We start from the raw sequence: 24,632 nt of genomic DNA on the forward strand, positions 1-24,632 counted from the left end.
TCCATAGGCTTACCCTGGCGAGACATTTTGATATTCTTGTAAATCTCTATTGAACAAGGTGACTTCTATCAATATAGTCGTCTCTATTTACACTCAAATGTCCTTAATGCTAATTAGCATGAAAGTAGACCAATAAATGCATTACTACATTTAGCTAACATTAGATTGTTAATGCAGAGATTCTTACCTTTGCCTCAATTCGTCAATCTCGTCCAAACCGGTCAGGGTATTTCATGTTCTGTATGATAGCCACATTAGTAGCTAATTATAATTTCATTTTGGGGGGGTAAATACAGGCAAATATATTGATAAGTCACCTTGTCTGAGAGAGATTTACACGGTTATCAAAATGTCACGCTAGGGTAAGCCTACATGAAACACAGACCTTATTTGAAGTGTTTCTAAAATCCCGTATGGGAAAAATACACGGTGGAAAAACGATTGGAACCGTTTCCTATTTTGACCGCTAGGTTTTATGGGTATTATGACTAGAGGTTGACCGATCAGCATGGCCGATTAATTAGGGCCGATTACATTGCAGTCCACGAGAAGACTGCGTGGCAGGCTGACCACCTGTTACGCAAGTGTAGCAAGGAGCCAAGGTAAGTTGCTAGCTAGCATTAAACTTATCTTGCACGTTCGCACTTTGGTGTGAAAAGTGCAAATCAATCCCAGAACAGCAAAGGACCTTGTGAAGATGCTGGAGGAAACAGGTACAAAAGTATCTATATCCACAGTAAAATGAGTCCTATATCGACATAACCTGAAAGGCTGCTCAGCAAGGAAGAAGCAACTGCTCCAAAACCGCCATAAAAAAAGCCAGACTACGGTTTGCAACTGCACATGGGGACAAAGATTGTACTTTTTGGAGAAATGGCCTCTGGTCTGATGAAACAAAAATATAAAGTTTTGGCCATCATGACCATTGTTATGTTTGGAGGAAAAAGGGGGAGGATTGCAAGCCGATGAACATCATCCCAACCGTGAAGCACGGAGGTGGCAGCATCATGTTGTGGGGGTGCTTTGCTGCAGGAGGGACTGGTGCACTTCACAAAATAGATGGCATCATGAGGAAGGGAAATTATGTGGATATATTGAAGCAGCATCTCAAGACATCAGTCAGGAAGTTAAAGCTTGGTCGCAAATGGGTCTTCCAAATGGACAATAACCCCAAGTATACTTCCAAAGTTGTGGCAAAATGGCTTAAGGACAACAAAGTCAAGGTATTGGAGTGGCAATCACAAAGCCCTGACCTCAATCCTATAGAAAATTTGTGTGCAGAACTGAGTAAGCGTGTGCGCGCAAGGAGGCCTACAAACCTGACTCAGTTACACCAGCTCTGTCAGGTGGAATGGGACAAAATTCACCCAACTTATGTAACCGATGTGAAATGGCTAGCTAGTTAGCGGTGGTGCGCGCTAATAGCGTTTCAATCGGTGACGTCACTCGCTTTGAGACCTTGAAGTAGTGGTTCCCCTTGCTCTGCAAGGGCCGTGGCTTTTGTGGAGCGATGGGTAACGATGCTTCGAGGGTGGCTGTTGTGTGCAGAGGTCCCTGGTTCGCGCCCTTGTCGGGGCGAGGGGACGGACTAAAGTTATACTGTTACATATGTAAACTTCAGACTTCAACTCTATCAAAACAATCCAGATGTCTTTGTTCCAATGTTTTTCAAGTTCTAATGTAAAAAACTATATATCAAAACTATTTTCTTTTAGACATATGATATTGGGATTACTCTGAATATCACACATGGACATTTCCTATGCGCGGATATGGAATCATTCAATATCCTGTGATAGGCCTATGTGGACAACTTATTTTCTCAAAATGACGACAAATACTGACAGTAGGCCTACATTGTATATTTTAAGCTCTAGACTGAGGTCCACATCAGGATCTTGATATGCTAAATAAGGACAATTTCTGATGCTTATTTGCACGGAGGATATGCTCAATAATTTGACTAATATTAACTCCAAATCATTCTTCGACACTAGCAATCATTGTTGTATTACTTCCACATAAAGACGAGCGCAAACACAAGCTAACAGCACCGTAACTGGTAGCCTAGTAACAAGAATCACCTATTTTTAATGGTCGTTTTCTTTATTTGGGCGCAACAAATTAGTGTATAAACGCTGTGTGGCCGAACTGACATCTGGAGAAACAATCTGAGGTGTTCAAAGAAGTTAACCGGTGGCTTCAAAGCCTCAATGGCCAATACGTAGCATCAGCAATCCAGGGTTTATATACATAATTGGTGTAGGCTATGCCTAATTATTTCTCCCTGGTTCTGACTTGACCTGCCGGTTGAGCATTGTCTTGTATCATCAATCTGTGTGCGATGAGCTAGTAGGCTACTTGGCTGAAATTACCACCATGGTTTCTTTTGTCCTGCTGTTCAAATCGAACTCATGGATGTGGAAGATCACACGTGAAAACTGGACCTATACGTTTTATACACCACAATAGGTATACTATTAATAAAAGTCAACCAAACTTACCCGATCCATCGTGGAAGCTGACGTTACTGTAATCTTTAAAAAAAATAAAAAACGACACTAAATGTGTACGCTACAGTTACTTTCTTTGTCACAACGTTCAGATCAAGAAAAGCTCGACCACAACTTTATAAATATCAAAACTCCATTTAAGTTGTGACAAATGAACGTCTCATGTAGACTAATCTTACATTAGAAACATCCTGCAAAAGCCTGTGAAATGTATTTGGATTGAAAACTAGATAGAAGACAGTAACAAAGTACTTCCTGTTGATGCTTTTCAGCTTCTTCTGTGGTGTTTAAGAGGTGCCGCCACCTACTGTACATAGTCATCAACACCTCTCTTCAAGTGGGTGAGGCGGTTTAGGGAGTCATTATGCTAGAAAATACTTTTGTATTATATCATGAATCTATTTAAACTGTACATTACATGTTTCACTGTTTTAGAATCATCCTGAATGATAGTAAATGCATTATGTCCACGTGTGGTTGTATTGTTTTTATATTTGCAAATAAAATCTAAAATCACAAATCTAAGGTATTTATAGAAACAACAAAAACATCTTGGTTAGAGAAATTCTTTGCTATTGTCTTTCCAATTAGCTCATGGCTAGATGCCTTTATAGGGCGTGTAGCGGTTCTCTGAATGGAAGACGCAAAAGCTTCCCGCCAAGGGCTGTGGGAGCTAAGCATTAAGGAGAGCTAAGTATTAAATATAAATAGGTCTAGTTGCTAGGTTGAAGTAGCAAGGACATGCACATCTCTTTTCTCAATAGGGGGTGCTGTTTTCACTTTGTAAAAATTTCGTTCCCAAATTAAACTGCCTCGTACTCAATTCTTGCTCGTACCATATGCATATTATTATTACTATTGGATAGAAAACACTCTCTAGTTTCTAAAACCGTTTGAATTATATCTGTGAGTAAAACAGAACTCAAGTTGGAGCAAACTTCCTGTCAGGAAGTGAGAAATCTGAAATCAGGCAGTCTGTTCTAGGGTCAGTTTATTAATTTGCATGTATTCTATTGGTCGACATGCACTGCATACGCCTTCCCGTAGATGTCAGCAAGTAGTGAGAATTGGAATGGAGTTGCTAGGCAGATCTGAGGCCATATAAAGGGTCTGGGTACATGGGGTACACTCTTTTCAACATTCGCCATGACGCAAGACAGACCTCAGGATGGCGTTCTGGAAAGCTCTCGTTATAGGCCTTAGATATATCCGGCTCTGATTTTATTCGATATAGGTGTTAAAAACCTTGTAATGTAGTTATTTTAAACCAAGTTATATCATTTTATATCAGTATATTGCGATTTTCGGAATTTTCTTAGTGCTGCGTTATAGTGAGTTTGGGCACGTCTTCGCCACATGGCTAATGTTTACTGCTAATTCCAAAGTTGAAGGCGACAATCTACAACCGAGCAACGATTCTTCTGGACAAAGCACAACTTGCCCAAGATTCTGATGGAAGCTCATCAAAAAGTAAGAACTATTTATGATGTTAATTCGTTGTTCTGTTGAAAAATGTCAAACTACTATTCCGCCATTAATTTTGGTGCGGTCTCGCTTTAACGCACGCTGTATGTCGTAGTAACGTTAATTTTAAAAATCTAACACAGCGATTGCATTAAGAACTAATGTATCTTTCATTTGCTGTCCAACCTGTATTTTGTAGTCAAGTTTATGATTAGTTACTGATTAGATTAGGTGCCTCTCCCAAGATTTCTCCCGACATTTTGTTGGCAGCTTGGCTACTATTCTCATTGTATAACCACGATTTGTGCCGCTAAATATGCACATTTTCGAACAAACTCTATATGTATTGTGTAATATGATGTTATAGGACTGTCATCTGAAGAAGTTTGAGAAGGTTAGTGAAAAAATTAATATATTTTGCTGGTTTATTCGTTATCGCTATTGTTGGCTTGAATCAATGCTGTTGTGTGGTTGGCTATAGTAGTAAGCTAATATAATGCTATACTGTGTTTTCGCTGTAAAACACTTAAAAAATCTGAAATATTGGCTGGATTCACAAGATCTTTGTCTTTCATTTGATGTACGCTGTGTATTTTTCATAAATGTTTTATGATGAGTATTTAGGTAATTCACGTTGGTCTCTGTAGTTATTCTAGTTGATTTGGTGAGAGTTGTGATGGTGGCTGCAATGTAAAACTATGATTTATACCTGAAATATGCACATTTTTCTAACAAAACATATGCTATACAATAAATATGTTATCAGACTGTCATCTGATGAAGTTGTTTCTTGGTTAGTGACTATTTATATCTTTATTTGGTCAAATTTGTGATAGCTACCTATGCAGGAAAAAAATGGTGGGGAAAAAAAGTTGTGTCTTTTGCTATCGTGGTTAGCTAATAGAAATAGATATTGTGTCTTCCCTGTAAAACATTTTAAAAATCAGAAATGATGGCTGGATTCACAAGATGTGTATCTTTCATCTGGTGTCTTGGACTTGTGATTTAATGATATTTAGATGCTAGTATTTACTTGTGGCGCTATGCTAGGCTATGCTAGTCAGCTTTTTTACTGATGAGGGTGCTCCCGGATCCGGGATTGTGACCAAGTAGAAGTTAAGAGAAGATGACACCCAGGCCATATGACACCCAGGCTATACTCTATTTTTGAAAGAGTACATTAACCAAGACCATACGTACATTTATGACAGCTGGACGTACTATGGTCAGAAGGATACAGGAAAAAGGATGGTAGCAAAATAACTGATGACCAACACGTGAAACATAATAACATGCATTATTTTTAGGACGTGAAAAGGGTTCTGCCATCATTATAACCTAACCAAAAGCAGATATGAGCGTTAGTGGGCGTGAACAAGCAAGCGATGAAAAGAAAATAATGGAGAAGGGTCAAGGGAAGCTATTTTCATATAGAGGGAGGGGACTCTATTTGTTATGCAAAGACAGAATCCTATAAAGGCAGGACTCTGTAATATGAGAATTGAGTCTCTTTCCATGGAGGGGCTCGGCTCTGTTACGTTTGTGATAGGGTCCTTCCATGGAAGGACTCAGTTTTGCTACTTTGTATTAAAGTCTATATTGAATTCACAAGTTCTTGTAAGAGTGATATATTTCTGAGACAATTATCCACGACAGGGCTTAAAGCGGTCTTAGGGGTGCAGACTAAGAAACTTCTATTCGACCAAATAAACCTCACATAGCAAATAAGCCATTCGTTTCTTGATTGACCAAATTCAACACATTTTCATTGACCTCCACACAAAAACTCCTTGCCTGGTGGAGCGAAAAAATTCCACCTGCTGGAGGGCGACAGATTTTCACTCGAGTTGGGCCCCTCTCTCTGCCTCTTCTTCTCTGACATCGTTCTCTTCGAGCGTCCACGTATTTTTTATTGGCTGAGGCCCAGTAAGAGTCCTCTTAAATAAAATACCGATTAGCGCTGCGCCATCATTGCGGTGAAACAGTAAAGTCCGATGTATGTTCAATCCGACATCTGCAGTGGCCATACAGCATTTACGGCGATACAACCTTGGCAGAAGTCAGGACATTCATACTTGCTGCGCTTCACGGAGCAGAGCTGTTGTGAAGGAAGGGGTCTTCTTCTTCTTTGGTATTATGGCGGTCTGCAAACAATTGTTACAGATACACGACTCCAACTGATTTGTCTATTTATCAGCCTACTATTCCGTAATGAATAGAAATAATGATAACAGGGCAGAAATTCCTTACACTTTCTGTATATGTTCATACAAGTGACCACAGGAAACTTCTTTGATCAGAGGTTAGTTTGTTTAATAAGGTTTGCAACCCGGAGTTTACACTTACAGCAATTTACAAACAAGACACTCAGTTCTCAAGATGGTGTTTTCTCTTTTTATCCCCTACTATGGTTCACCCCGCCCAGGGTGACATCCCTTAACTTTAATACAATATAAACTAATAATGAATAGTTGCTAATACAAAGATGTTTCTGCTAGGCGGAGTTCAGCTTATTGTTATTTGCAGTTTCCCAATCCTCCTTCCTCTTGCCTGACCGAGCCCCCTGTCTCATTGACTATAAGAACTACAGATTAATTGTTAATTTAAAAAATATTAAATCAATGCATGTGTCTATAACTGCGTGCTTGTTTGTGTAAGAGTACAAGTGCATAGGTTTGTGTGTGTGGGTTTGTAATTGGTGGAGGGTGGTATGTGCATTAACATTGGTGAAGTAACACATTAAACATTGGTTTAGGTGTTATTACATGATCGGTTTAAGTTATTACGTTATTAATTTTAAAAAGTTGTTACCTGATACCAATAACTTATTACATTAAGTGGAAAAGGTTATTACGACAACAATTCAACATTTTATCATATAAATCAACAAGATATTACATTTACCGGTTTTATTACATTATAAATCTAAAAGTTATTACATTAACCGTTGTTACAAGACACAGTATGCATAGTTCTTGCCTTGAACTCATGGAAATAATTATCCAATATATTATGGATTAGATTTAGGATCATTTTAATCAATACAGATTTATAAAATACACAATTTAAGTGATAACTTCTTGTTTAGAAGATAATGTATTGATCAATTGAATACATGCATATACACCTATTGTTGAAACATTATTCTACATAATGACATTTAATAATAATAGTATCATGAGTATATGAAAGAATATACAATTATCAACATCCCTCCCACACACACACACAGGTTCCCTATAACATTTCCTATGATAACATTTATCCATTTAGATCAATGTGTGATATTACATAGACACAGGGGAGACCTGATCCTAGATCAGAGCTGCATATTATGCTCCAGAGGTTACCATGGTGATCAGACTGAGGCAACTGTTTAAGAATGGGAGATGGATATGACTGTTCACTGGATGTTTTCTACTGATCCTTTATTTAGGGATCTGGAACCGGTGCCAGAAGGGAGGGAGATGAAATACAGCAAGTTTGTGCTTTCTGGTGTTTTCTCATTGGCCCTAAATAAACAAAGCTCTTCCCACATAGACAGACATAAGGTTCCTTCTCCAGTGTGTGTTCACTGGTGTGAATAAAGGGTCCATAACTGACTGAAACAATTCCCACACTGATCACAGGAATAAGGCTTCTTTCTCACCAGCGTGTGTTAGCTTGTGTGATTTCAGGGTCACTGACTGATTAAAGCTCTTCCCACACTGATCACAGCTATAAGGCTTTTCTCCTGTGTGTAGTCGCTGGTGTGTAGTCAGGGAGGAAACTGCAACAAAGCTCTTCCCACACTGATCACAGCTATAAGGCTTCTCTCCAGTGTGTGTTCGGTGGTGTGCAGTCAGGGTGGAAGCTAGAGCAAAGCTCATCCCACACTGATAACAGCTAAAAGGCTTCTCTCCAGTGTGTGTTCGGTGGTGTGCAGTCAGGGTGGAAGCTAGAGCAAAGCTCTTCCCACACTGATCACAGCTATAAGGCTTCTCTCCAGTGTGTGTTCGCTGGTGTGAATTCAGGTTATCTGATTGAGCAAAGCTCTTCCCACACTGACCACAGCTATAAGGCTTCTCTCCAGTGTGTATGCGCTGGTGTCTAGTTAGTTTTTCTGATCGAGCAAAGCTCTTCCCACACTGATCACAGCTATAAGGCTTCTCTCCTGTGTGTATTCGCTGGTGTATAGTTAGTTTTTCTGATACAGCAAAGCTCTTCCCACACTGATCACAGCTATAAGGCTTCTCTCCAGTGTGTGTTCGCTGGTGTACAGTCAGGGAGGAAACTACAGTAAAGCTCTTCCCACACTGACCACAGCTGTAAGGCTTCTCTCCTGTGTGTATTCGCTGGTGTATATTCCGGGATACTGATTGAGCAAAGCTCTTCCCACACTGATCACAGCTATAAGGCTTCTCTCCAGTGTGTACACGCTGGTGTATGGTTAAGGCTCCTGCACTAACAAAGCTTTTCCCACAATCAAGACAGAGGTAAGGCTTCTCCCCTTCATGAATTCTTACATTAGATTTGAAGGTGTTAGATGCAGCAAAACTCTTCCCACACTGATCACAGTGAATAATGAAGCCACTCTGGCTTGTGAAACTCTTCCCACAGTCAGAGCAGCAGTAGTGATGTTTCTTCCCTGTACGTCCCTGCTGGTGTTTCTTGAGATGTTCTGATCTGGAGACACTCTTCTCTGTCTCGTCAGCAACAGGATGTTGTTGAGGCTCCCCAGATGATAAGCCCCTCCCACTGAGAGAACAACGGTGTGTGTCCCCTGTGAAACAAAGACATTGAATAACTAGGTTTTGGAAATACAGGTCCATAAATAGTGTTATTTTTGTAAAAATGATTTGTTATTTAGCAGACGCTCTTATCCAGAGCGACTTACAGGAGCAATCAGGGATAAGTACCTTGCTCAAGAGCACAGACAGATGTTTTTACCTTGTTGGCTCAGAGATTCAAACCAGCAACCTTGCGATTACTGGCATTAACCACTAGGCTACCTGCCTCCCTCTTCAATAAATACACTCTATGGCCAGTTTATTAGGAACACGCTCCTCCGTTCACGAAACTGGATTGACAATTTACTGGCCACTGAGTGTATATTGTTTATCAATCAATTAACAGAAGTTACAGAAGCAGATTGTAGTCTCATCCACACACCCCATTGTTCTTACTTGATGAAATCAAATCTCCATCTCCCTCCTCGTGTCCTTCTCTCACAGTTCCACTCTGCCCTGGTGTTTTCCTGCAGTCGACCAGCCGCACAGACACCCTCTTCAGACCCAGCAGTAAGGCGCTACCGGGAGAGTTGTGACACGGGGACTCCGACAGGTTGGAGGGTGACGGACTAGCTCTGTTCTGGTGACCACAGGAAGTAAAGTACATAGAATATCATTAGACCAAACATTTGATTACTTTAGCTGTGCATTCTTATAATACCTCCTTTCTCCTGAAATGTGTAATCATTCACTACTTTCCACAGATGTACAGTTTAAAAAACAGTCAGTTTTTTAAAATGTCAGTTTCATAGTTTCAGTATTCTTATACAGTACATACGTAGAAGAAACCATCAGATTTAGGGGTATTGTAACATGTAGTAGAAACCTACAGTAAAAAGGTATTGGTGTAGCCTGGTGAAATTTCTGCCCCATGTAACATTGTTCAAGATCCACTTTTCTATGTGACTTATTACTGTAACAGCAGCCACATCTAAAATCATCAGCTTACAGCGTATCAACAACATCAAATCACATTTTATTTGTCACATACACATGGTTAGCAGATGTTAATGCGAGTGTAGCGAAATGCTTGTGCTTCTAGTTCCGACCACCATGCAGTAATATCTAACAAGTAATCTAACAATTTCACAACAACTACCTTATACACACAAGTGTAAAGGAATGAATAAGAATATGTACATAAAAATATATGGATGAGCGATGACCGAACGGCATAGGCAAGATGCAGTAGATGGTACAGTGTACAGTATATACATATGAGATGAGTAATGTAGGGTATGTAAACATTATATAAAGTGGCAATGTTTAAAGTGGCTAGTGATACATTTATTACATCCAATTATTAATTAGTGACTAGAGATTTGAGTGGCAGCAGCCACTCAATGTTAGTGATGGCTGTTTAACAGTCTGATGGCCTTGAGATAGAAGCTGTTTTTCAGTCTCTCAGTCCCAGCTTTGATGCACCTGTACTGACCTCGCCTTCTGGATGATAGCGGGGTGAACAGGCAGTGGCTCGGGTGGTTGTTGTCCTTGATGATCTTTTTGGCCTTCCTGTGACATCGGGTGGTGTAGGTGTCCCGGAGGGCAAGTAGCTTGCCCCCGGTGATGCGTTGTGCAGACCTCACTACCCTCTGGAGAGCCTTACGGTTGTGCGCGGAGCAGTTGCCGTACCAGACGGTGATACAGCCCGACAGGATGCTCTCGATTGTGCATCTGTAAAAGTTTGTGAGTGTTTTTGGTGACGCTGTTGCGCCTTCTTCACCACGCTGTCTGTGTGGGTGGACCATTTCAGTTAGTCTATGATGTGAATGCCGAGGAACTTAAAACGTTTCACCTTCTCCACTGCTGCCCCGTCGATGTGGATAGGGGGGTGCTCCCCTTGTTGTTTTCTGATCATCTCTTTTATTTTCCTGACACCACACTCCGAGGGCCCTCACCTCCTCTCTGTAGACTGTCTTGTCGTTGTTGGTAATCAAGCCTACCACTGTAGTGTCGTCTGCAAACCTGATGATTGAGTTGGAGGCGTGCATGGCCACACAGTCATGGGTGAACAGGGAATACAGGAGAGGGCTGAGAACGCACCCTTGTGGGGCCCCAGTGTTGAGGATCAGCGGGGTGGAGATGTTGTTCCCTACCCTCACCACCTGGGGGCGGCCCACCAGGAAGTCCAGGACCCAGTTGCACAGGGCGGGGTCGAGACCCAGGGTCTCGAGCTTAATGGAGGGTACTATGGTGTTAAATGCTGAGCTGTAGTCGATGAACAGCATTCTTACATAGGTTTTCCTCTTGTCCAGAGGGGTTAGGACAGTGTAGAGTGATTGCGATTGCGTCGTCTGTGGACCTATTGGGGCAGTAAGCAAATTGGAGTGGGTCTAAGGTGTCAGGTAGGGTGGACATGATATGATCCTTGACTAGTGTCTCAAAGCACTTCATGATGACGGAAGTGAGTGCAACGGGGCGATAGTCATTTAGCTCAGTTACCTTAGCTTTCTTGGGAACATGAACAGTGATGGCCCTCTTGAAGCATGTGGGAACAGCAGACTGGGATAAGGATTGATTGAATATGTCCGTAAACACGCCAGCCAGCTGGTCTGCGCATGCTCTGAGGACGCGGCTAGGGATGCCGTCTGGGCCGGCAGCCTTGCGAGGGTTAACACGTTTAAATGTTTTACTCACGTTGGCTGCGGTGAAGGAGAGCCCACGGAGGTTTTGGTAGCGGGCCGGGTCGGTGGCAATGTATTTTTCTCAAAGAAGTTGTTTACCTTGTCTGCGAGCAAGACATTGTGTTCTGTGATAGGGCTGGTTTTCTTTTTGTAGTCCGTGATTGACTGTAGACCCTGCCACATACCTCTCGTGTCTGAGCTGTTGAATTGCGACTCTACTTTGTCTTTATACTGACGCTTAGCTTGTTTGATTGCCTTGCGGAGGGAATAGCTACACTGTTTGTATTCGGTCATGTTTCCGGTCGCCTTGCCCTTATTTAAAGCAGTGGTTCGCGCTTTCAGTTTTGCGCGAATGCTGCCATCAATCTACAGTTTCTGGTTGGGGAAGGTTTGAATAGTCGCTATGGGCACTTGCAATTAAACTGGCTCACCGAATCAGCATATTCATCAATGTTATTGTCCGACGCTATGCGGAACATATCCCAGTCCACGTGATCGAAGCAGTCTTGAAGCGTGGAATCAGATTTGTCGGACCAGCGTTGAACAGACCTGAGCACGGGCGTTTCCTGTTTTAGTTTCTGTCTATAGGCTGGGAGCAACAAAATGGAGTCGTGGTCAGATTTTCCGACAGGAGGGCGGGGGAGGGTTTTGTATGCGTCGCGGAAGTTAAGAGTAACAATGATCCAGGATTTTGCCAGCCCGGGTTGCGCATTCGATATGCTGGTAAAATTTAGGGAGCCTTGTTTTCAGATTAGCCTTGTTAAAATCCCCAGCTACAATAAATGCAGCCTCAGGATATGTGGTTTCCAGTTTACATAGAGTCCAATGAGGTTCTTTCAGGGCCGTCGATGTGTCTGCTTGGGGGGGGATATACACGACTGTGATTATAATCAAAGAGAATTATCTTGGCAGATAATGCGGTCGGCATTTGATTGTAAGGAATTCTAGGTCAGGTGAACAAAAGGACTTGAGTTCCTGTATGTTGTCATGATCACACCACGTCTCGTTAATCATAAGGCATACACCCCCACCCTTCTTCTTACCAGAGAGACGTTTGTTTCAGTCGGCGTGATGCGTGAAGAAACCAGGTGGCTGTACCGACTCTGATAACGTATCCCGAGTCAGCCATGTTTCCGTGAAACAAAGAACGTTACAATCTCTGAAAGGCAACCCTTGCTCGGATTTCGTCTACCTTGTTGTCAAGAGACTGGACATTGGTGAGTAGTATACTCAGGAGCGGTGCGCGATGTGCCCGTCTACGGAGCCTGACCAGAAGACCGCTCCGTCTGCCCCTTCTGCGGCGCCGTTGTTTTGGGTCGCTGGCTGGGATCCGATCCATTGTCCTGGGTGGTGGACCAAACAGAGGATCCGCTTCGGGAAAGTCGTATTCCTGGTCGTAATGTTGGTAAGTTGACGTTGCTCTTATATCCAATAGTTCTTCCCGGCTGTATGTAATAAAACTTCAGATTTCCTGAGGTAACAATGTAAGAAATAATACATAAAAAAACTAAATAATGCATAGTTTCCTAAGAACGACAAGTGATGCGGCCATCTCTGTCGGTGCCGGAACATTCAGATAATGAGTGGAATAAACTGTAATTTACCAGCCAAGTATTTCAGCAGTACATTGTACACTACACCATCATTATAAATGGTATTACAAAGTGACCCACTTTGCCCTACTTAAATGATAGTTAAATGAATTGTTAACAAATGAAAGGAAAATATTTTCAAAAGTAATCAATATGTTTTATACCAGTCATTTCCTTTCAAATCAGTGAATGGAAGTGAAAAAGTGCTCACTTTAGTAGGGTGGAAAGACAATTAGGGATTCGGTAACATAGTATCTAGGTAGAAGTGGAGCTAGGATGAGGGCCATGTGTGCTAAAAAAAACTAAAAATACATGTAAGCCTACCAAAAAACATTATGTAACACTATAAAGAAATTGCTCCACCATTTCCTGGTTGCTACATTTTTTATAGTTCGCCTAATTTCAGTTTGTGACAAAACAAGCAAGTATAGTGTATAGAATCATTGCAGCATCTAAACTGCTTTTAAATATATTTTCCATAACCCAAACTATTGTATTTTCAGATGTTCGAAGCTTGTGTACAAAACCGAAAGTAAAAAGAATACAAATCAGTTTGTCACACATGAAATCAATCAATCATTAGTTAATTTCATCACACAGACGAGTCATTCATGCTTTGAAATGCAATCAAGCATTTTAGTTTTAAAACAAAGTAACAAAGGGAGCTTTGAATAATTAGCCTAAACAATAACTAAACGACAATTCACTAACTGTTTTTAGTCTTTGCTGTAATAAAAGCTTAATATATTGTTCTTTAGAATAGACTCTGGTACACTCATAGCTGATTTTTGTTGACTTTATTCAAAGACATAGGGTGTGTCTATATATGGGAAAAATACACGTTGACATTTCAACCAATCGATTGGTCGAAAAAACAGACTACTCTCGGTCGACCAAGATCTTTTTAGCCAGGGACTTGCATAACTCCAAATACAGGTGTGTCAAGCTTGTAGTGTCATACCCAAGACTCGACGCTGTAATCGCTGCCAAAGGTGCTTCAAAGTACTGAGTAAATGGTCAGAATACTAAATAAATTATGTTTATTTTTTTATACATTTGCAAAAATGTCAAAAACCTGTTTTCAGTTTGTCATTATGGGGTATAGTGTGTAGATTGATGAGTCAATAAACATTACATTAATTTTAGAATAAGGCTGTAACGTAACAAAATGTGGGGAAGAAGTGAAGAGGGTCGGAATACTTTCCAAATGCACTGCAGCTAACATAAAGTGACCATTTGATTGAAAAAACATCGTATTGACTAAGTTTGTAGCTCCAACAGATTCTCACTTCCACGTGCACATTTTCGTCCATTAGCAACCAACGATGAGCAAATTTTTTGTAGCATTTCTGACATATTTTCAGCCCTATCTCCGAGTTATATTCAAACGGGTCAGTAACTCTGTTGCTCTGGAACAATACAGTTACTATTAGCTAAAATTAGCTTATTTGCCCAAAGTCCAGCAGCTAGCCTCTGCAGCTAGCTAGGTAACACCAGTCAGCTGAAAGCTAGCTAGCTAATGAACGGGCAAAGAAAGGTAGCTAGCTATATTTGTTTATGGGAGGTTTGATACACATATAACAAAGCCATTCGGCAGGTAAAGCCAGGCAACAACAGCTGACCTAGACACATAAGGAAGCTAATGATAGCTAATTCACTTCCAAATGCCAGTCCTACATTTTTCCACAAAACATAGCTAGCTAGCTAACTACATCAGTTCAAAACCAACACCAAACGTTGGGCATATTGCCACGCTGCTAGCTTATGCAATTGGCTTTTGCAACACTAGCTAGTTCTATAGTCCAAGCTATGGTATGAGCTAGGCCTTTGACAGGCTTCATTCTTTTTACAGCTCCGATCTGGATGGAGGACTAGCCCATGTGTAGGATATTTGTCAACAACTCTGCAGTGCACGCTGTTCCAGCTGTGTGGTGCTTGGGTTGGGGAACGGGGCTAATGCCCCCGAAACCACCGAGGTAAAGTTGGTTTTATGTTCGGACATTCGACAAAAGCCATTTAAATTCACCATTTGTCACAGAAACATCAAACTATGTATGATGTATTCTATAAATGTCTAACATACGTTTACAACATTGGTTTCGAGGAAAAATTCAAGGTTTGATTTGATAGAAATACATAATATATAAAATGCCATTTAAAGCGGTATAAATGAATAACGTTTTCACTGATTATGACAGAATCATCAAACTAGGTATGATTTATTCTATAAATGTCTAGTATACTTTTACAACCTTTGTTTGGAGGAAACATTCCAGTTTTGATTTGATAGAGGGCATGTAGTCTGTCTATATTTATATATTACCATGGGTATTGAAAGATACTAGAGGGTGGATAACAAAAAATCCACTAATATAAGAAGTGGACAGTACATGTTTTGTTGTTGGGCTAAATGTTTACATTATGATTTGTCTCTGAACTGTATGTGAACCCCTCTGCAATCTACTGGCACTAATCATTAAAACCTAGGACTTCAACCAGGCATAAAAATGTGGTCCTCTTTTTTTTCTTCCAGTCTTCAATATGAAGCAAGACTGCTCAATGTGTGCTTTGCATCATCCAGAGAAAACTGAAGGTCATCTGACCAACTGGGTTTGTCTTTGTGTAATATAACAGTAGGCTCATGTAGTTTCATCCTTCACAATTAATTGAGCTATTCACATAGTGAAAGCTGGAGACAATTACCTTTGACTATCCATGGTCAATTCTAAACATACTTCAACAGTTAGTTCAAAACTGATTTTAGCTATTAGAGCGCAACAGCCAGCAGACTGTATATTCTCATTTTAATCTGACGTCTAGAATTTGTAACAGAAATTCTGAATCCAGATGTCTTTGTTCCAATGTTTTTTCAAGTTCAAATGTAAAAAACTATATATCAAAACTATTTTATTTTAGACATATATGATATTGGGATTACTCTGAATATCACACATGGACATTTCCTATGGCCGGATATGGAATCATTCAATTTCCTGAGATATGTGACACCATATTTTCTCTCTTCATGTTGATCAATACTGACTGTATACATTGCATATCTGTGTTTTCTCAGCACATTCAAGACATGAAGCTTATCTTGATTGAGGTCCATATATGGATCTTGATATGCTGAAAATAAGGAGAATTTCTGAGTTTTCAGCAAAGGCTCAATAATTAGACAAATATGAAATTCATTATTTTATTCAAATAATTTCTGGATTCCCTCCTGATATCATACATGGTATGGCCAGATATTGACTCATTATATATCATGAGATAGGCCTATTTCTCAATATGATGACAAATACTGACAGTAGGCCTACATTGTATATTTTCTCAGCACATACAATGCATATGCTCTTGACTGAGGTCTACATCAGGATCTTGATATGCTAAATAAGGACCATTTCTGATGCTTATTTGCGCTGAGAACATGCTCAATAATTTGACTAATATTAACTCCATATCATTCTTTGATTCATTGTTGTATTACCTCTGCATAAAGACCCGGGAAAACACAAGCTAAAAGCACCATAACTGGTAGCCTAGCAACAAGAATTACCTATTTTCAACTGCCTTTTTTATTTGGGCGCCACAAATTAGTGTGTAAACGGTGTGTGTGGTAAAACTGACATCTGGAGAAACAAAGTGAAGTGTTCAGAAAATACCTCCAGGAGGTTAACCGGTGGCTTCAAAGCCTCAATGGCCAATACGTAGCATCAGCAATCCAGGGTTTATATACATCACTGGTGTAGCCGATGCCTAATTATTTCTCCCTGGTTCTGACTTGACCTGCCGGTTGAGCATTGTCTTGTATCATCAATCTGTGTGCGATGAGCTAGTAGGCTACTTGGCTGAAATTACCACCATGGTTTCTTTTGTCCTGCTGTTCAAATCGAACTCATGGATGTGGAAGATCATACGTGAAAACTGGACCTAGACATTTTATACACCACAATAGGTATACTATTAATAAAAGTCAACCAAACTTACCCGATCCATCGTGGAAGCTGACGTTACTGTATTCTTTCTAAAAAAAAAAATTAAAAAAACGACACTAAATGTGTACGCTACAGTTACTTTCTTTGTCACAACGTTCAGATAAAGAAAAGCTAGACCACAACTTTATAAATATCAAAACTCCATTTTAGTTGTGACAAATGAACGTCTCATGTAGACTAATCTTACATTAGAAACATCCTGCAAAAGCCTGTGAAATGTATTTGGATTGAAAACTCGATAGAAGACCATGACAAAGTACTTCCTGTTGATAATTTTCAGCTTCTTCTGTGGTGTTTAAGAGGTGCCGCCACCTACTGTACATAGTCATGAAGACTTCTCTTCAAGTGGGTGAGGCTGTTTAGGGAGTCATTATGCTAGAAAATACTTTTGTATTATATCATGAATCTATTTAAACTGTACATTACATGTTTCACTGTTTTAGAATCATCCTGAATGATAGTAAATGCATTATGTCCACGTGTGGTTGTATTGTTTTTATATTTGCAAATAAAATCTGAAATCACAAATCTTAGGTATTTATTGAAACAACCAAAACATCTTGGTTAGAGAAATTCTTTGCTATTGTCTTTCAAATTAGCTCATGGCTAGATGCCTTTATAGGGCGTGTAGCGGTTCTCTGAATGGAAGACGCAAAAGCGTCCCGCCAAGGGCTTAAAGCGGTCTTAGGGGTGCAGACTAAGAAACGTATATTCGATCAAATAAACCTCACATAGCAAATAAGCCATTCGTTTTTTGATTGACCAAATTCAACACATTTTCATTGACCTCCACACAAAAACTCCTTGCCTGGTGGAGCGAAAAAACGTCACCTGCTGGAAGGCGACAGATTTTCCCTCGAGTTGGGCCTCTCTCTTTGCCTCTTCTCTGACAACGTTCTCTTCGAGCGTCCACATATTTTTTATTGGCTGAGGCCCAGTAAGTGTCCTCGTAAATAAATACCGATTAGCGCTGCGCCATCCTTGCGGTGAAACAGTAAAGTCCGATGTATGTTCAATCCGACATCTGCAGTGGCCATACAGCATTTACGGCGATGCAACCTTGGCAGAAGTCAGGACATTCATACTTGCTGCGCTTCACGGAGCAGAGCTGTTGTGAAGGAAGGGGTCTTCTTCTTCTTTGGTATTATGACGGTCTGCAAACAATTGTTATAGATGCACGACTCCAACTGATTTGTCTATTTATCAGCCTACTATTCCGTAATGAATAGAAATAGTGATAACAGGGCAGAAATTCCTTACACTTTCTGTATATGTTCATACAAGTGACCACAGGAAACTTCTTTGATTAGAGGTTAGTTTGTTTAATAAGGTTTGCAACCCGGAGTTTACACTTACAGCAATTTACAAACAAGACACTCAGTTCTCAAGATGGTGTTTTCTCTTTTTATCCCCTACTATGGTTCACCCCGCCCAGGGTGACATCCCTTAACTTTAATACAATATAAACTAATAATGAATAGTTGCTAATACAAAGATGTTTCTGCTAGGCGGAGTTCAGCTTATTGTTATTTGCAGTTTCCCAATCCTGCTTCCTCTTGCCCGACCGAGCCCCCTGTCTCATTGACTATAAGAACTACAGATTAATTATTAATTTAAAAAATATTAAATCAATGCATGTGTCTATAACTGCGTGCTTGTTTGTGTAAGAGTACAAGTGCATAGGTTTGTGTGTGTGGGTTTGTAATTGGTGGAGGGTGGTATGTGCATTAACATTGGTGAAGTAACACATTAAACATTGGTTTAGGTGTTATTACATGATCGGTTGAAGTTAATACGTTATTCATTTAAAAAAGTTGTTACCTGATACCAATAACTTATTACATTAAGTGGAAAAGGTTATTACGACAACAATTCAACATTTTATCAGATAAACCAACAAGATATTACATTTACCGGTTTTATTACATTATAAATCTAAAAGTTATTACATTAACCGTTGTTACAAGACACAGTATACATAGTTCTTGCCTTGAACTCATGGAAATAATTATCCAATATATTATGGATTAGATTTAGGATCATTTTAATCAATACAGATTTATAAAATACACAATTTAAGTGATAACTTCTTGTTTAGAAGATAATGGATTGAATGTATTGATCAATTGAATACATGAATATACACCTATTGTTGAAACATTATTCTACATAATGAGATTTCATAATAATAGTATCATGAGTATATGAAAGAAGATACAATTATCAACATCCCTCCCACACACACACAGGTTCCCTATAACATTTCCGATGATAACATTTATCCATTTAGATGAATGTGTGATATTACATAGACACAGGGGAGACCTGATCCCAGATCAGAGCTGCATATTATGCTCCAGAGGTTACCATGGTGATCAGACTGAGGCAACTGTTTAAGAATGGGAGATGGATATGACTGTTCACTGGATGTTTTCTACTGATCCTTTATTTAGGGATCTGGAACCGGTGCCAGAAGGGAGGGAGATGAAATACAGCAAGTTTGTGCTTTCTGTTTGTTTCTCATTGCCCCTAAATTAACAAAGCTCTTCCCACATAGACAGACATAAGGTTCCTTCTCCAGTGTGTGTTCACTGGTGTGAATAAAGGGTCCATAACTGACTGAAACAATTCTCACACTGATCACAGATATAAGGCTTCTTTCTCACCAGCGTGTGTTAGCTTGTGTGATTTCAGGGTCCTTGACTGATTAAAGCTCTTCCCACACTGATCACAGCTATAAGGTTTCTCTACAGTGTGTGTTCGCTGGTGTCTAGTCAGGGTGGAAGCTTGAGCAAAGCTCTTCCCACACTGACCACAGATATAAGGCTTCTCTCCAGTGTGTGTTCGCTGGTGTGCAGTCAGGGTGGAAGCTAGAGCAAAGCTCTTCCCACACTGACCACAGCTATAAGGCTTCTCTCCTGTGTGTACACGCTGGTGTATGGTTAGGTGTTCTGATAAAGCAAAGCTCTTCCCACACTGACCACAGCTATAAGGCTTCTCTCCAGTGTGTATGCGCTGGTGTGTAGTTAGATTTTCTGATCGAGCAAAGCTCTTCCCACACTGATCACAGCTATAAGGCTTCTCTCCAGTGTGTGTTGCCTGGTGTCTAATCAGGGAGGAAACTACAGAAAAGCTCATTCCACACTGATCACAGCTATAAGGTTTCTCTCCTGTGTGTGTTCGCTGGTGTACATTCCGGTATACTGATTGAGAAAAGCTCTTCCCACACTGACCACAGCTATAAGGCTTCTCTCCTGTGTGTGTTCGCTGGTGTAAATTCCGGTTTACTGATTGAGAAAAGCTCTTCCCACACTGACCACAGCTATAAGGCTTCTCCCCTGTGTGTATTCGCTGGTGTACAGTTAGTTTTTCTGATACAGCAAAGCTCTTCCCACACTGACCACAGCTATAAGGCTTCTCTCCTGTGTGTATTCGCTGGTGTCTAGTTAGTTTTCCTGATACAGCAAAGCTCTTTCCACACTGATCACAGCTATAAGGCTTCTCTCCAGTGTGTGTTCGCTGGTGTACAGTCAGGGTGGAAGCTACATCAAAGCTCTTCCCACATAGACAAAGATGAGGTCTCTCTCCAGTGTGTATTAGCTGGTGTCTAGTCAGGGAGGAAGCTTGAGGAAAGCTCTTCCCACACTGATCACAGCTATAAGGCTTCTCTCTAGTGTGTACACGCTGGTGTATGGTTAAGGCTCCTGCACTAACAAAACTTTTCCCACAATCAAGGCAGAGGTAAGGCTTCTCCCCTGTATGAATTCTTACATTAGATTTGAAGGTGTTAGATGCAGCAAAACTCTTCCCACACTGATCACAGTGAATAATGAAGCCACTCTGGCTTGTGAAACTCTTCCCACAGTCAGAGCAGCAGTAGTGATGTTTCTTCCCTGTACGTCCCTGCTGGTGTTTCTTGAGATGTTCTGATCTGGAGACACTCTTCTCTGTCTCGTCAGCAACATGATGTTGTTGAGGCTCCCCAGATGATAAGCCCCTCCCACTGAGAGAACAACGGTACGGTGTTTCCCCTGTAAAACGATAACATTAAATAACTAGGTTTTGGAAATATAAGTCCATAAATAATATTTAAAAAATTTATTTTTAAAAATCTGTTATTTAGCAGACGCTCTTATCCAGAGCGACTTACAGGAGCAATCAGGGTTAAGTACCTTGCTCAAGAGCACAGGAAGATGTTTTACCTAATTGGCTCAGAGATTCAAACCAGCAACCTTGCGAATACTGGCATTAACCACTAGGCTACCTGCCTCCCTCTTTAATAAATACTCTATGGCCAGTTTATTAGGAACACGATCCTCCGTTCACGAAACTGAATCGACAATTTACTGTCCACTGAGTGTATATTGTTTATCAATCAATTAACAGAAGTTACAGAAGCAGATTGTAGTCTCATCCATCCCCCCATTGTTCTTACTTGATGAAATCAAATCTCCCTCGTGTCCTTCTCTCACAGTTCCACTCTGCCCTGGTGTTTTCCTGCAGTCGACCAGCCGCACAGACACCCTCTTCAGATCCAGCAGTAAGGCGCTACCAGGAGAGTTGTGACCAGGGGACTCCGGCAGGTTGGAGGGGGACGGACTAGCTCTGTCCTGGTGACCACAGGAAGTATTGTACATAGAATATCATTAGACCAATTTGTTTTATTACTTTAGTCCAAATCTCTGATTGATGGCTGCATCCTTATAATACCTCCTTTCTCCTGAAGTGTGTCATCGTTCATTACTTTCCACAAATGTCTTGTATATTTCACTTTGGCAAATTTTTCAAAATGGAATTGGAATATTTTTTACAAAATGTAAAAACGTATAAAACTTGATGGTAGAACAAAGAGCAGAACCGAATCGAAAAGCTCCACCCCCCCTTTCAAGATACGGGCCGAATGTCGCCTCCCCTTCCAACGTGTGAAAGATGGTATCACCTGCTAAATCATGGTTTGTTCAAATAACCAGCGATGAAAAACCTAAACACTAGAACTACTGCTGCTCGTTATCCCACTTGGAGCATGTTGAGAAAAATGTCAGTCTTATAGTTTCAGTATTCTTATACAGTACATACATAGAAGTAACCATCAGATATAGGGGTATTGTAACATGTAGTAGAAACCTACAGTAAAAAGGTATTGGTGTAGCCTGGTGAAATTTCTGCCCCATGCAACATTGTTCAAGATCCACTTTTCTATGTGACTTGTTACTGTAACAGCAGCCACATCTAAAAATCAACAACATTCAGATAATGAGTGGAATAAACTGTAATTTCACACCCAAGTATTTCTACACCATCATTTCAAATTTCATATTTTTTTTAATACTGTACGTAAACTTGACACTTTATAATTTTGCTTTCGTAATTCAGTTTTTAGCAGTTTGATTAATTATAGTTAAATGTATTGTTAACAAATGACAGGAACATCGTTGTACTTACAGTTACGAAAATCTACAACATATTTATGAAAATTGTACCAAAGAGAAAAAAAACGGCATTGGATTGGTGGAGTCATGGGCTAGTGGGAGAATCCACCATATGTTTAATAACAGCCATTTCCTTTCAAATCAGTTAAGGGATAGTGAACAAGTGCACAGTTAGGGAGGACAGAAAGATAACTAGGGATTCTCGTATCGTCTGAGATTCCCAAAGATTGGAAAGCTGCCGCGGTCATCCCCCTCTTCAAAGGGGGTGACACTCTAGACGCAAACTGCTACAGACCTACAGTGGGGAGAACAAGTATTTGATACACTGCCGATTTTGCAGGTTTTCCTACTTACAAAGCATGTAGAGGTCTGTAATTTTTATCATAGGTACACTTCAACTGTGAGAGACGGAATCTAAAACAAAAATCCAGAAAATTACATTGTATGATTTTTAAGTAATTCATTTGCATTTTATTGCATGACGTAAGTATTTGATCACCTACCAACCAGTAAGAATTCCGGCTCTCACAGACCTGTTAGTTTTTCTTTAAGAAGCCCTCCTGTTCTCCACTCATTACCTGTATTAACTGCACCTGTTTGAACTCGTTACCAGTATAAAAGACACCTGTCCACACACTCAATCAAACAGACTCCAACCTCTCCACAATGGCCATGACCAGAGAGCTGTGTAAGGACATCAGGGATAGAATTGTAGACCTGCACAAGGCTGGGATGGGCTACAGGACAATAGGCAAGCAGCTTGGTGAGAAGGCAACAACTGTTGGCGCAATTATTAGAAAATGGAAGAAGTTCAAGATGACGGTCAATCACCCTCGGTCTGGGGCTCCATGCAAGATCTCACCTCGTGGGGCATCAATGATCATGAGGAAGGTGAGGGATCAGCCCAGAACTACACGGCAGGACCTGGTCAATGACCTGAAGAGAGCTGGGACCACAGTCTCAAAGAAAACCATTAGTAACACACTACGCCGTCATGGATTAAAATCCTGCAGCGCACGCAAGGTCCCCCTGCTCAAGCCAGCGCATGTCCAGGCCCGTCTGAAGTTTGCCAATGACCATCTGGATGATCCAGAGGAGGAATGGGAGAAGGTCATGTGGTCTGATGAGACAAAAATAGAGCTTTTTGGTCTAAACTCCACTCACCGTGTTTGGAGGAAGAAGAAGGATGAGTACAACCCCAAGAACACCATCCCAACCGTGAAGCATGGAGGTGGAAACATCATTCTTTGGGGATGCTTTTCTGCAAAGGGGACAGGACGACTGCACTGTATTGAGGAGAGGATGGATGGGGTCATGTATCGCGAGATCTTGGCCAACAACCTCCTTCCCTCAGTAAGAGCATTGAAGATGGGTCATGGCTGGGTCTTCCAGCATGACAACGACCCAAAACACACAGCCAGGGCAACTAAGGAGTGGCTCCGTAAGAAGCATCTCAAGGTCCTGGAGTGGCCTAGCCAGTCTCCAGACCTGAACCCAATAGAAAATCTTTGGAGGGAGCTGAAAGTCCGTATTGCCCAGCGACAGCCCCGAAACCTGAAGGATCTGGAGATGATCTGTAGGGAGGAGTGGGCCAAAATCCCTGCTGCAGTGTGTGCAAACCTAGTCAAGAACTACAGGAAACGTATGATCTCTGTAATTGCAAACAAAGGTTTCTGTACCAAATATTAAGTTCTGCTTTTCTGATGTATCAAATACTTATGTCATGCAATAAAATGCAAATTAATTACTTAAAAATCATACAATGTGATTTTCTGGATTTTTGTTTTAGATTCCGTCTCTCATAGTTGAAGTGTACCTATGATAAAAATTACAGACCTCTACATGCTTTGTAAGTAGGAAAACCTGCAAAATCGGCAGTGTATCAAATACTTGTTCTCCCCACTGTATATATATATATTTTTTTTTAAATCCTTAACATATTATGTAGGCAGAAGTGGAGCTTGCGTGAGGGCATGTTCCTGCAGATACAAAGAAACATGATGTAGACCTACCATTATTTAACACTATAAAATATTATGTAACACCATAAAACATGCAACACTATAATGACATATTTAACACTATAAAACATATGATTAAATTAAATGCTGGAATTGGTCTGAGCTGTTGTTGCTTATTTTATAAAGCAAAGTACCCTACAGCTGTCTGTCACTAAACCTCCTTGAGGGGACCCCTGGGACTGGTTGGCTGCAGGTGGGGGAAGGACCAGGGTCTTCACA

At 40.7% G+C, this 24,632-nt stretch overlaps 2 protein-coding genes across 2 annotated transcripts in view; both read right to left on the reverse strand.

Annotated features, from left to right (window-relative positions):
* Positions 1-2,961, reverse strand: part of LOC139570960 (zinc finger protein 271-like) — a 10,767-nt gene extending 7,806 nt beyond the window's left edge. Inside the window, exon 1 of the mRNA XM_071393338.1 lies at positions 2,505-2,961. Coding sequence (XP_071249439.1) covers positions 2,505-2,513 — 9 coding nt within the window. The 5' untranslated portion in view covers positions 2,514-2,961. The remainder of the gene's footprint in view (positions 1-2,504) is intronic.
* Positions 2,962-6,268: 3,307 nt separating this feature from the next.
* The window catches only part of LOC139576017 (zinc finger protein 585A-like), a 37,022-nt gene continuing 18,658 nt past the window's right edge, over positions 6,269-24,632 (reverse strand). Inside the window, exons 7-9 of the mRNA XM_071402032.1 lie at positions 21,399-21,573; positions 19,668-20,994; positions 6,269-8,420 (exon numbers count right to left, since the gene is read on the reverse strand). Of these exons, the coding sequence (XP_071258133.1) occupies positions 7,601-8,420; positions 19,668-20,994; positions 21,399-21,573 (2,322 nt within the window). The 3' untranslated portion in view covers positions 6,269-7,600. The remainder of the gene's footprint in view (positions 8,421-19,667; positions 20,995-21,398; positions 21,574-24,632) is intronic.

Source organism: Salvelinus alpinus, chromosome 1 (assembly GCF_045679555.1).
Source record: "Salvelinus alpinus chromosome 1, SLU_Salpinus.1, whole genome shotgun sequence".
Lineage (NCBI taxonomy): Eukaryota > Metazoa > Chordata > Actinopteri > Salmoniformes > Salmonidae > Salvelinus > Salvelinus alpinus.